Consider the following 13,891-nt stretch of genomic DNA (forward strand, 5'->3'; position numbering starts at 1 on the left):
CACGTCAGTGACCCAGTCAAGAGGTCATCCAGTTTTCCCACTGCGCACTTGCTGTTCTTTCCTTGTAACTAATGAGCAATCTGTGTGGAGCAAACTAATGTCCTGCTCCTAACCAGAATTTCCCTCTAGCTTTAACATCATTGATCATTCTTACCTGAGCCATTATTTCCTGTGATGGTTGAAAAGTGATGATCTTCCAATTCCCGCACTTCTTCCACATTTACCAGTGAGCCCATGGCATTCTACAGTAAGGAAGACAATTCCCTCTCTTTTCTCTCTCTCTTTCTCTCCCTCCCTCCAGTGTTACTCACCGATTCTTATTTTTCCCCAATGGTTTATAACTTATGATCTTTCTTTATTATTTTGTTTCTCAAATTATCCCAGTTTGGGCCAATCAATGGGAGCACCTTCAAGCTCATTTGAATATTTGGGTGACATACCTCCATTATTTATTTGAACACGTCCTTACTTTCTGGCATAACAAGATATTTTAGACTCGGGTGGTTCCTGCTGCTCTCATGTTGGGATTGGCCATTTTTCCAAGGAACCCTCCTTCGTTTTAGTGGGACATGAGGTGTAGACACCAAGGTGTGGGTGCTGGGTGTACTCATTCCTACGGAGGTGTCTGCTTCTAAAGCTCTTTGGCAGATATAGCTGGGAAACAGCTTTGCTTTCTGTGGTTTCAGTTAGTTACCTGCAGTAAATGAAGTCCAAAAGTATTAAATGAAAAATTTAAGAAATAAAGAAGTCAGAACTTTTAAATTCCGCAGTGCTGAGTAGCATGATGAAATCTCGTGCCATTCTGCCCGCCCAGCCTGGCAGGTGACTCCCTTGTTGGCGTCTCCACGCTGTCCAGGGGTCCTCAAACTTTTTAAACAGGGGGCCAGTTCACTGTCCCTCAGACCATTGGAGGGCCGGACTATAGTTTAAAAAAAAACTACAAACAAATTCCTATGCGCACTGCGGGTCCCGGATGAGTCGGCTGCTAAGCAGGACAGGCAGCGGCACCCAGCGGGCCGGATAAATGTCCTCGGCGGGCCGCATGTGGCCCGCGGGCCGTAGTTTGAGGACTCCTGCAACACTCCGTGCCCAGGGGTCACTGAGCAGCCGTCTGAGTTATCAGATTGTAGGGCTTGTGTTCAAATAACCTTTGTTTTACTGCATATTGACCCAAAAACGCAAGAGTAGTGCTGCTGGCAATTCGGATATGCCTTAAAGTGCTCCCTTTAAGTGAAAAGGTGAAGACAATACAAGATGTTTGAGAGAGACCACATTCACATAACTTTTATTAGAGTATATTGTTATAACTGTTCTATTTTATTGTTACTTATTGGTGTTAATATCTTACTGTGTCTAACTTATAAATTAAACTTTACCATAGGTCTGTATGTATAGGGAAACAACATAGTATATAGGGTTTGGTACTATCTGTGGTTTCAGACATCCACTGGGGGTCTGGGAACGTATCCCTTAAGGCTAAGGGGGAACTACTGTAGACATACACATAAACACATATGTGCATACACACATCAGTACATGTCAAATTGTACACACACACATACAAATACATGTGTTAGGAACCTTGAATTTCCATCTATTCCAGAGCATTTCACATTGTTGGTTTCCCCCTCATTCCATAGCTGCATGTTCCTTCTTCCAGAGGGAAAATTCTGGCTCCTAACATTCACACATCTTCTCATTTGCTCAATCATGTAATACATCTGAAATAGTTCCATTATTATTGGAACACAGGGTTCCCTTATTCCTGCCTGTCAAAAACCATTGGACCCAGTAATTTCATGCCTAGTAATTTATCCAAAAGAGAGGAACCCGGGTGTCTACAAACAGCCTCGTATGAGAATGTTTATAGGAGCTTTGTTCATCATAGCCCCAAATTGGAAATAGCCCAACTGATTTAAGAGAATAAGAGATAAAGAATCTGTGATACATTCACGCAGTGGGATACTACTCAGCAATAAAAAGAAACCCATTACTGCTTCAGGAACAATATGGATGAATTTCAAAAACATGCTGAGTTTAAAAAGGCAAACAAAAGAACCATAATGTATGAGCCCATTTACATCAAGTTTGAGAACAGGCAGAACGAATCTATGGTGATAGAAACGAAGCCACTGTTTGCTTTTGTTGGAGGTGGGACAGGGCAGGACATGACCTGGGAAGGGTATGGGAAAGCGTTCTGGTATTGAGGAAATGTACTATGTCTTGAACAGGATGTGAGTGACATGGGAGCATGCAATGGGTTAAACTTTACCTTGAAGATATGTGCGTTTCGCTGTCTATAAGTTAACCTCAATTTGAAAAACTTGGCTGGAGTCGAGTAGAGACGGCTTGTTTCAGCTGGAACTAGAACCCTCGCTTTGAAGCTGCTCCTCTGGATTGCCTCACTTCTGCTCCTCCCCCTGAGCACTCCCACCTGGCAGGCATTTGTGTGAGCGACCCCGACCAGTATGTTTGCTTCCTTTTATTATCATCGCAGGTATGCAAAATACAAGTTAGAATTTTACAAATAATTAAATGATATTATCAACTATTAAGGTCAGGGCAGTCTAGACACTTTAAGACAGCAAAGATGCAAGCAAATTGAACATATGTGAATAACGCTGGATTGTAAATTAATCCTCAGTGGAGGCCTTTGCCTGTCTGATCTATTAAGATGAAAGCAAGAACAAGCAAACTGCAGTGTAGTCAGACTCTGCCATGGAAACAGCTGAGCAAATATCAGGTCAACGAGGCATCGATTTTCTCAGACCTTCTCATAGATTCTGGTGCAGACCACGCCTTTCATCTTACATTCCTTTAAAAAAGAGAGAGGTCAGCTGGACTCCTAAAGCCCAAACGAGGGGACGACAAATTTGTAGTGCTAACAGAAATTAAAAACCATCCCCCGAGATTAAACTCAGAACAGTTTAAAATATCAGCATGTCAGTCTCCAGTAATTTAAATCCATGGCCACTAAAGCAGGAGAAACAGTTTTAAAGTTGATCTATGCTATGGCAGAAGAATTCTTTTAAATGGCAACTTCCTCTACGGTGTACACCTGAAAGTAATACAAAATAGTATTGAGTGGAAAAATAAATAGATAAATAAAATTATATGCATGCTTTTAAGTAAACTGAAACACTGGTTTTCAAAATTACCTGCACATTTGCCTTGTCTGGGGAACACTTAAAAATACGGATGCTCCTCCTCCCCAAGAGGTGTGATCTGTGATGGGCCCATATTGGAACTTACTCCCCATGTAAGTCTATTGTGCAGCAGGGACCAAAAACCCTCTGTTCTAAAGGAAGAGACATTCAAAACAGCATGTGAATCTATTTATAGTCAATGTATGTGCTAATTAGTGAGCACAGAACCTAAAACTTCAAAACACCATCAGAGGTCACCTCATATAACCTTTGTCACCCTTCTTATCTGCCCACTAATGAGGTCTGCTGTGAGCTCAACTTTAATCATTGACGTGGTTTAGTCCAAGTTACTATGGATCCTTGAAAACACTTAGATATCTACAAATATTCACTAATTGAGCCTTTTGGAATTGTTTTGCTTGTAGAACTTAAACTTGCTTTTCTCTTTGTGAGCCCCAACTAGTGAGATTTATCCATACCTCTTTAACTTTACTATCATTTTTAGGTGTTGTTATTCCTAAAGTAACAAGTGGGCTTTCTTAGTTCTAAATTCTCAAGCCTTAAACTGGAACTCTTGATAGTTTAAGCATCACCCAAACACTAATTCTGCCTCACTCTCAGCCATTCTTAGCCATTGGGGTTCCAAAGAAAAAAGAATATTTTTGAAAATATTATAACCAATTTCTTTATTTCAATGGCATCATTTCTGTATTTAGAAGTAAAGACACACTTACCACTACCATTTTCCCATCCACCAGCTTTCTCTTTATTGTGGTCTCTTTGCCATCCCATTTCTGCACTTGATTCAATGAGCCTCTGGCCAAGGTTACGACGCTCTGCAAAGACAAGTTCACATAATTGACTTGCATGGCCATTGGTTGATTAAAGAAGCATTAGTAAGCACATTCATTTCCAACAGAAGGAAGTAGTCTACCCTTTCAACACTAGCGGAGTTATCCTCTCTCATGCTAGAGACTTTGAAGAGAAGCATTGAAGTTTACCTTTGTTTTCCGGTTGTCAGCTGTGGTTTCTTCAAATTCCTGGCCGAGCTTGAAAGAGATCTCTGTATTTTTAAAGGTGCTTTCAGTCCTTATGGTTATAATATCCCCTTTCTTACTGATGATCACTTTGGGTTTGGCCAAATTTCCCAGTTTTCTGGTGGCTAACCCTACACCTGAAAATCAAGGTAGAATTAGAATTATGCTGACTCAGAGAGAGCACCTACAGAGTCTGGGGGCCGCATTCTGAGCTCAGGTGGGCAGATGGCAGGTAGTGACAACCACAACTAAGAACCTCCTCCCATGTTTCACCTCCTAATGGAAATCCATGTCGTGGACTTGGATATTTAGGTTTCATTACAAAGGTAATGTCTGCAAATTTTCAAGGTAGAGTGTTCAGCCCAAATAGTGTGAGTCATCCAACTGCACCTCCATTGAAAAGCACTTACCACATCCACCCGCATCTCCACTGGGCATCCCCCACTGTAGTTTTGTATGGACCAGTACAGTTTAGTTTGCACACAGATTATAGACTTTTTTTAAATGATGCTATGACAGATGCACACTGTCCCGTGACTTTTCTCCTCAATAACATACTATGGATATAGCAAAGAGTTCCCCCACATCCTTGATTGAATTTCATTTCTGAAATTTGTTGCAGCCCCTAAATCTAGTGGGTAGAAGAAACAATCCATTTCCCTTCAAGATCTACCTGTACCATTCCAAATGATCATCCTATCTAATAAAAGAGTAATATGCAAATTGACTGTACCTCTGCTACACCCACCAGCCACACCCACCAGCCAATCAGGAGGGAATATGCAAATAAACCCAACCAAGATGGCTGTAGCCACAGAGAGCAGGAGGGAGGCTTAGGTTTCCCCGGCAATGGAGGAAGCCAAGCTTTCCACCTGCCCTTGCTGGCCCAGGCCTCCACTCAATGCTACAAAGTTTCAATTATAGAAGATAAATAAATCCCAACAGAAATGGCAGCAGCCATGGAGCTGGAGAGAGCGGGAGGTTAGGGTTGCCTGCGGTGATGGAGGAAGCCAAGCTCCTGCAGCCCTGGCCTGCTTTGGCCTCCACTTAAGGCTACAAAGTTTCAATTATAGAAGATACATAAATCCCAACAGAAATGGCTGCCGCCACAGAGTGAGCAGAAGGCTTGGCTCTGCTCCAGTCTACAAAGTTTCAATTGTAGAAGATAAATAAATCCCAGATCCCAGGGCCTCTGCTTGGGTCACCAGGGGGGCATGGCCGGCCTGCAAACTACCACAGGCCCCTCGCCCAGGCTGCCCCATGCCCCAAGGGAACCCCCATCCTGATCCGGGACACCCTTCAGGGCAAACCAGCTGGCCCCCACCTGAGCACCAGGCCTCTATCCTATCTAATAAAAGAGTAATATGCAGATTGACCATCACTCCAACACACAAGATGGCTGCCCCCATGTGGTCAAAGATCCTGCCCCCATGTGGACACAAGACGGCCATCACAAGATGGCCAACAGGGAATGGCAGTTGGGAGGAACCAGGCCTGCAAGGGAGGGCAGTTGGGGGCATTCAAGCCTGCTGGGGAGGGCAGTTAGGGGTGACCCGGCCAGCAGAGGAGGGAAGTTGGGGGTGACTGGGTCTGCAGGGAAGGGCAGTTGTGGGGGACCCAGGCCTGCAGGGGAGGGCAGTTAGGGGCAAACAGGCTGGCAGGGGAGCAGTTAGGCATCAATCAGGCTGGCAGGGGAGTGGTTAGGGAGTGATCAGGCTGGCAGGCAGAAGCAGTTAGGGGTAATCAGGAAGGCAAGCAGGTGAGCAGTTGGGAGCCAGCAGTCCTGGACTGTGAGAGGGATGTCCGACTGCCCGTTTAGGCCCAATCCCGGGATTGGGCCTAAACGGGCAGTCGGACATCCCTCGAGGGGTCCCAGATTGGAGAGGGTGCAGGCTGGGCTGAGGTACACCCCCCCCCCCCCGTACATGAATTTCGTGCACTGGGCCTCTAGTTAGTAAATAAAAGCATTAATTTTTTCTGCATTTGAAAAACAAAACAAAATTAGACTCAAGTATTATTATTAGTATCCAAGATTATACAAATACATGGAAAAGGGGAAGTGTCCAATGAGAGAAATATATTAAAATATATGAAGGGAAAACGTGTGTGTGTATATATATATATATATACATATATATATATATATATGAGAGTGTCCCTCAAAAATGCATACACACTTTGAATAATTATAAAGGCAGTGTTTATTAAAATACATTTCATTTTAAAAATTGAGCTATCAGCTGTTATAATGTGTATACATTTTTGGTACACCTTCTTGTATTATTTATTAAAATTAGTGTATTATTTATTTGTACTACACTGTAAACCTACTTTTGCCCATCACTGTGTCCACCTAATAAGAAGTGACGAGTTAGACCTGATAAAGAATGGTGAACTGTACTCTTTTTTTCTAATTCTGATTAATCTTATATTATCTTATATGCTTTAGGGCAGTGGTCGGCAAACTCATTAGTCAACAGAGCGGCAAACCGTGGCTCGCAAGCCGCATGTGGCTCGCGAACCGCAGTTTGCCGACCACTGCTTTAGGGCAATGTTTTTCTAGCTAAATTTCTGCAGTGGAGCCTGAGGATCTACATTTTGCCACCCCCAGGCATTCCTGTGCGCTCTAAACGTTGAAAATGACAGAATTAGGCAGTCCTTCATTGAGACATTCTCACATTTTGCTTCTTCCTCAGCTGTAAAGTGAAGTCCATGCATCTAACTAATCTGACAGTGCGGATCAACTCCCATAAGGTCTCGTAGTTTTCTAGGCAACATGACAGGATTTTGCTCATTCTTATCTATGAAGAACCTTTCTCACTGGCTTTTTGAACAGGTAAATAAAGCTATAAGCATTCTGGCAAGCAGGGCAACCAGGTCCTGGGTCATTGGCATCACTGTTCATTGGATTGATACAGCTCTGGAAGTGTCCAAGGATTCTGCCCATTGATTGGGCTCATATCTGTGGAACAGTCTCTAGAAATAGTGTCAAATAAAGTTGATGTTACTGATGACTGGGTTTTCCACCTCCATCCACTGCTCCAACTCCAAGAACGTCTAATGTTAGTGTAATTGAGTTTGAATTCACTGCCACAACCCATTCTTTTTATCAGAGTAACTTCCCTAGGCTATAAACATCCCGCTTTAATGCATCTTCTTTTTACAAACTCTCTATCTACATGATTATGTAATAATGGACACCCTAGATGTAGAGAGAGAAGGCTTATAGTTTCGCTAAACATCAACATTTTAACTTCAGTATCTTCAGCTCCTTGTATTATGAGCTCTTTAGTTGTTATAAAGCCAGCATTCAGGAAAGCTGAGGAATGGGTTGACTACACATCAAAGACTTCTTTCCTGTGGTTCTGAACCCAAAGTCCTATTGATAGGAAACTGCCTTTGGAAATTGTGGGAGTTCCATGCATCTAAGCAACTGTCATGTAAGTTAAAATCTATTAAAATTTCCACAAAGGAAATGCAAACAAATTATCTGGCACAAGAGAGGATCAACCCTAGCAGAGGACTGCACTTCAGCCTGTGCAAACTTCCCCAGCCTCCTGGGAAAGGAGGCAGAAGGCAAGAGTCACACAGCGTTCTCCAAACGAGCCTTCGCAACCCGGAGAAGAAAGAGCCTTCCTTACCCAGCGCTCTCATGTAGTCATCGAAGTGCTCGCTGGAGACCAGCTTCCAGGTGCCCACAAAGCTGCTGCTCATGGTGCTGAGGAGAGTGCAGCCCCGTTCCCGTGAGATTCAGGGGCTCCGTGAGATGCTGGAGCCTCAGAAGACGCTTTTCAAAGACGTCCATGGCACGTGACGCCCACAGAGACCCAATGGGGAAAGGCAGAGTCAGGCGCAGGCAATGAATGGCTCATAAATCATCCATTAGGACAAAAGAAAGCTCCACATAATGTTGCCTTTCATTTCCAAAAATCTTTAGAAAAATCAACGAGAGTACTATTTGAACTTTCAAAAAATTTTTGGTTGATCTTACATTTTTAAGAAGTGCTTAGGCCCTTAATGCTTTGGAAAAGACTCCAGGAATTGAGTCCTATACCGAACTAAATGATCTGAGCATGAATGAATGAAGGCGTGTGTGTGTGTATGTGTGTGTGTGTGTGTGTGTGTGTTCAGGCATCTTGGTCACTCTCAATCCTGAGTCTGCACAATTAAGAATTCTTATTGAAAGAGAAGACTGAGGGACAAATGTCCCTGAGGACTGCGATGACCGCCTCCACTATGCTGTGGGAGAGAAAAGCCAGAAGCAGAGTGAGGACGTGGTCATAGGTGAGGGAGGCTCGGCATAGCTCACATACTCAGGGGGGCAGAGTGGGTGGCAAACACAGCCAGTGTGTTAGAGCAGGGACAGAGCCTGGATTCACGGGGGACCAGAATAGGGCCACCACACACTCCTTGGCCCCAGTGAAGATCGTCATCTAAGAAAATCCTTGAGTCTGAATTAGGCAGGATCTTAGTTAATACAGAAACTCTGAGTTTAAGTCCTTTAAAATAAATCCACAGTTATATAAAGAGAATGGGTTTTCTATAAGAAGAATCCTAATGTATACATCTTTAACAATTCCAGGAGCTAGGTACTGGTGTTTTAACCATTTCACCAAAGAGAAAAGCGGGGGTCATGGCAGTTAGGTAACTTGTTCCCAACACTTGACTAAGGAGAGGCAGGATTTGAACCAGGCATTGTTCCCTGGTGCCGGGACTCTAGGCCAGTGGTGGGCAAACTTATTAGTCAACAGAGCCAAATATCAACAGTACAACGATTGAAATTTCTTTTGAGAGCCAAATTTTTTAAACTTAAACTTCTTCTAACACCACTTCTTCAAAATAGACTCGCCCAGGCCGTGGTATTTTGTGGAAGAGCCACACTCAAGGGGCCAAAGAGCCGCATGTGGCTTGCGAGCCGCAGTTTGCCGACCACGGTTCTAGGCCAATATTTTGCACAGCTCATCCTATGCCTCTGTGAACAGAGGCCCTGGCTAAGGTCAGGCAATCCTGACGTCACCAGGACTAGACAGGAACACTCATGCTTAAGTCAAGGAAGGTGAAGGTCATGAGCTGAAGCCCCCAGGCTCCCACGGTCATCAGAGCCCCAGTCTTTGATCAGGGGGAGCAAATGTCAAACCACCTCTAATAGGAGTGTTGCTCTTGGGAAAAATGCCTCTTTGCTGCCACGCCTTTTCCTAGCAGCTTTTCGCACTGGCTTTCCTCCTGGCTGTGAGGCAGCTGGTACTATATATGTATATCGGCTGGCACTCTTCACAGCCATCAAGCATCCTGTGATCCACTTGCTCATGACAGTAGAATTGCTGGCCTCCAGGGCTCAGGTCCCCAGTGCCACAGCTGTGCCCTCACCATTGAGACTAGGTGGTTCGTATAACCTAGCAGCCGTGGGCAAACTATGGCCCGCGGGCCGGATCCGGCCGTTCGGCTATTCTATCCGGCCCGCGGAGCCGAAAGAGCCGAGGGTTCTCTTGCTCTCCCCTCCGCTCCTTTGCTTTGAATTTATATTAGTTCACACAAACACTCCATCCATGCTTTTGTTCTGGCCCTCCGGTCCAGTTTAAGAACCCATTGTGGCCCTCGAGTCAAAAAGTTTGCCCAACCCTGACCTAGGGCCTAGGCTGCAGGTTTGATCTGCGGTTGGGGCACGTGTGGGAGGCAACTGGCTGATATTTCTCTGGTACATCAATGTTTCTCTCTCTCTCTCTCTCAAAAAAAATCAATAAAAAAACATATCCTCAGGTGAGGATTTCAAAAAGAAGAAAAACACGAGGGATTTCCTGTGCTGGTCCATTGCACGAGGTCTTCAACCCTCCCCACTGCGCTGTGATGATCTCTCCATTTTGCAAAGGAGAAGTTCGGTGGTTAAGCAGCTCATTTCGTGCTCACACAGCTGTCGGTGGCAGGAGGACTCAAGTCCATCCCCTACTTCACCCGGTGGGTCTCTGGGTGACAATGGACTCTGTGTGTCCCGGGCTGCTGGATAGGTGGTCCCTCCCCTTCTAACCCCTCCCAAATCACACAACATCCATATACCAAACGTCAAAGTGGACAGATGATATTTCCCCCTAAATGTTCAAAAAGAAACCTTTAGAACCTATAATTTGGGGATTAGGTTGTGCCCTAACACTTTACCCTAATTTTCCATCAATTTTTGGTTATTAATTTTGGAATAGTCAGTCAGCTGTCTTTCTATGGCCAGTGAAGAAAAGTATGTCCATGTGTGTTTATTAAATGTTTGTGTAAAAGTATGAAAATTAAATACACTAAGAATGTTCAAAAATTATTTTTGTTAGTGAGTTACTAAATAGTATTGGATACCAAAAAAAAAAGAAGAAGAAAGAAAAGAAATCCAGTGAATTATCCTATATAATAAAGAGATAATATGCAAATAGTCATCAGGCCCTCATGTCGTCATGCCCTCACACCATCATGCTGTAACTGCTCAGACACTCCACACTGGGGAGAGAAGAATGGGGACCAGCCAGGCTGTGGCCTGGGAAAGGGACAATCCGCCCACCCCATGGTCCCCATGGTCCCAGGTGCCAGCGGCTGCGCCCGCGGCCCAGGAGAGGGACAAGCCATCCGCCCCGTGGTCCCGGGTGCCTGCGTCTGCGGCCCAGGCGAAGCCGCCCACTCACGGTCCCCTATGGCTGTGTCCAGCCCGGGAGAAGCCAGCCCAGGTCCTAGGAGGCGGTTGGGGTGATCAGTCCTGTAGGGGAGCAGTTAGGGGCGATCAAGCAGGCAGGCAGGGGTGACTAGGGGTGATCAGACAGGCAGAGGTGGTTAGGGGCAATCAGGCAGGCAGGCAGGCAAGCGATTAGGAGCCAGCGGTCCTGGATTGCGAGAGGCAGTCAGACATCCCCCGAGGGGTCGCAGATTGGAGAGGGTGCAGGCCGGGCTGAGGACCCCCTTTTCCTGTGCATGAATTTTGTGCACCAGGCCTCTAGTTCTCTAATAATAGTATTAATCATGGTTTTATTATGATTGATTTTGGTATCATTTATGTTTTCCTACAAGCATCAGTCTGTATTTAAATAGAATAGTTTACTATTAAATTATTCAGAACAAAAAACAGTTTTTAAGTTCTTTATTGTTTAACAAAAAATTTTAAAAACAAAATGTATTTTCCTGTGTGGCTTATAAAACCTACACTCACTTCCTTTTTTCAGACCCTTTGGCAAGTGAATAAATAATGGCTTTTCGTTGCTCAACTCACTGTAATGAATAGTTTTGTTATTTCCAATACAACTTGATACAAATGACATTTTATCATTTCCTTGTACATAGATAATGACAAATCTAAGGCAATTGATTACTGTGACTACTCACAGATAGGTAATGACTTTTGAAGGCAAGGCAGATATGCCAAGAGGCTGATCTTTTTTTTTTTTTTTTAATTGATTTCAGAGAGGAAAGGAGAAGGAGAGAGAAATAGAAACATCAATGATGAGAGAGAATCATTGATTGGCTGCCTCCTGCACACCCCCTACTAGGGACCAAGCCCACAACCCAGGCATGTGCCCTTGACCGGAATCAAACCTGGGACTCTTCAGTCCACAGGCCAATGCTCTATCCACTGAGCCAAACAGGCTAGGGCAAGAGGCTGAACTTATAAAAAAGTCCTTAAGAAGACTAAGGAGTCTCGGTAGAAACTTATTTCTTACAGACATTTGACTGAGAATAAAAATAAAGGCCGTAGGGCTTTGTGATGCCTCTGCTACTGGCAACAGCAGAAGGCAGTCGGAACCCCACTTCTAACCCAGAGCCTGTGTGCAGCTCCCGAGAGCAGGGCAGCAGTGGGGCTGAGTCAGGACCCGCTGAACGAAGGATTTCCTCGGAGCGCTATGCTTGGCGCCACCTGCGAAACACCCAGCACCAGGGTTTTGTTTCTCGGTGGGGCTCGTTGTACTCTGAGTGTCCCATTTATGAGAAGAGAAATAAGTCTTGAAGATTCAGGACTGTACTCTTCTTTTCTTAGTTATGCCTCTGTAACGCCAAAGATTTCAATGAGTCAGTGTCTAGTTTTTTAGAGTAAAATATTCTCCCTGGTGGTTTGTGAATCACACCTCCACCAGCTCTGAGGCGCTGCCACGGCACCTGTGCTCCGACTACAGAGGCGTTGGTCCCTGGTCCTGTCGTGCACAGGACACTACCTGGGGGGCTGAAAGCCCCTGTGAGTCCTGGGGAGCGAGCATGGTCACCTCTGTACACACCTGAGTCCTTTAGGGAAGGGCAGTGACAAGTCCTGTGGGGATGGCTGTCCCTGCTCACATTGGCAGGGGTGTGGCCACCACCAAGTGGTCACTGCAGGTGCACGGCTGTGTGCTCAGAGGTCATCAGGGTTGATCTGACAGCCCTCCCTCCTCTCCTGCCAGGGGCTCAACTCTGGCCCGGCCCTGCTCAGTCCTCCTGTGCATTGCCCTTCAATCCCCTCCTCACACCGTGACCACCCTGGTTTGCCTGGCATGGCTCCAGTACGTGTCTGGTGCCCAGGTGTGATCACAGAGAGCGCTCCTGGCCAGTGCCACTTCTCACCCAGTTCAGATGACAAACGACACAGAATTTTCATTTTAGCACACATTGGACACGACTACAGACTTATTTTTAACCAACATTATCTATTTTTAAATTTAAGATGCACACAATCTACCTAATAAAAGAGTAACATGTTAATTGACCATACCTTCGTGATGCCCACCAGCCAATCAGGAGTGAGTATGCAAATTAACCCAACAAAGATGGTGGGTTAATTTGCATATGCAGGTGCCGAGCGGCTGGGGGCGGGGCGGAATGCTTGCGTCAGATGCAGGTGTTTGGCACCACCCCAGCAGCTCCGGGCCTCTGGACAGTGTGGGAAGGCGGAAAGAAAGCTCCAGGCCAGAGCAGAAAAGTGGCTCCGGCCAGAGCGAAGGTGGTGCTGGCAGCCAGGGGAAGGAAGGCCCATTCTTGCATGAATCTTCGTGCATTGGGCCTCTAGTATTTACATAATTCTTTCTCCCTTTCCTCCTCCCACTGCTACAAATAGCCTGTTTTTTAGGCTTTACCCATTAATTTTATCTGTATTACTAGGTTTGCTCTGAGCCCTGAGAGTACTTGGGGAAACCATTGGGACTTTGTGTAGCTCCAACAATTATTTAATTTAATTTAATTAATTAATTAATTAATTTATTTATTTATTTAATATGTTTTTATTGATTTCCGAGAGGAAAGAGAGAGAGAGAGAGAGAAACATCAATGATGAGAGAGAATCATTGATTGGCTGCCTCCTGCACACCCCACTGGGGATCGATCCCACAACAGGCATGTGCCCTTGAGCGGAATTGAACCCGGGACCCGACACAGGCCGATGCTCTATCCACTGAGCCAAACCAGCTAGTGCTCAACAAATAGTTTCTTGCTGAACATTTAGAAATTCAGGCTGGCAGGTAATGACATGTCGTTCTGTGAATACCATGTTGTAAACTGGCAGCAGATGCACCAGCCTGTTTAAGTGGGTTTAAATGGGTTATGGGTAAGACAATAATTATTTTTAAATGTTCTTCTATAACAGCAATTTTCAAACGATGTGCCACAGAATTTTTAAAACATGCAATACCTGACTATTTAGTCAGGGGCACTGACCTCTTTTCTCTTAGCTTGTCAAATTAAAAAATGACAACAGCCAACACAACAATAGCCTTTAGGTGTGAA

General features: G+C 45.0%; 1 protein-coding gene across 2 annotated transcripts; it reads right to left on the reverse strand.

Annotated features, from left to right (window-relative positions):
- Positions 1-1,260: 1,260 nt before the first annotated feature.
- On the reverse strand, positions 1,261-8,136 carry LOC308236835 (myelin P2 protein). Of its 2 annotated transcripts, none has more exons than XM_080646942.1 (4): positions 7,825-7,982; positions 4,148-4,320; positions 3,881-3,982; positions 1,261-2,815 (listed from the first exon to the last, which is right to left on the reverse strand). In XM_080646942.1, the coding sequence occupies exons 1-4, from the start codon at positions 7,895-7,897 to the stop codon at positions 2,765-2,767; spliced, it is 399 nt and encodes a 132-aa protein (XP_080503068.1). In that variant the 5' UTR covers positions 7,898-7,982; the 3' UTR covers positions 1,261-2,764. The 2 variants fall into 2 exon arrangements, with proteins under 2 accessions (XP_080503068.1, XP_080503069.1); XM_080646943.1 differs by having other exon boundaries at positions 1,267-3,058; positions 7,825-8,136.
- Between the last annotated feature and the right edge of the window lie 5,755 nt (positions 8,137-13,891).

The sequence above is a fragment of the Plecotus auritus genome, assembly GCF_963455305.1.
Source record: "Plecotus auritus genome assembly, chromosome: 11".
In the NCBI taxonomy this organism is placed as follows: domain Eukaryota; kingdom Metazoa; phylum Chordata; class Mammalia; order Chiroptera; family Vespertilionidae; genus Plecotus; species Plecotus auritus.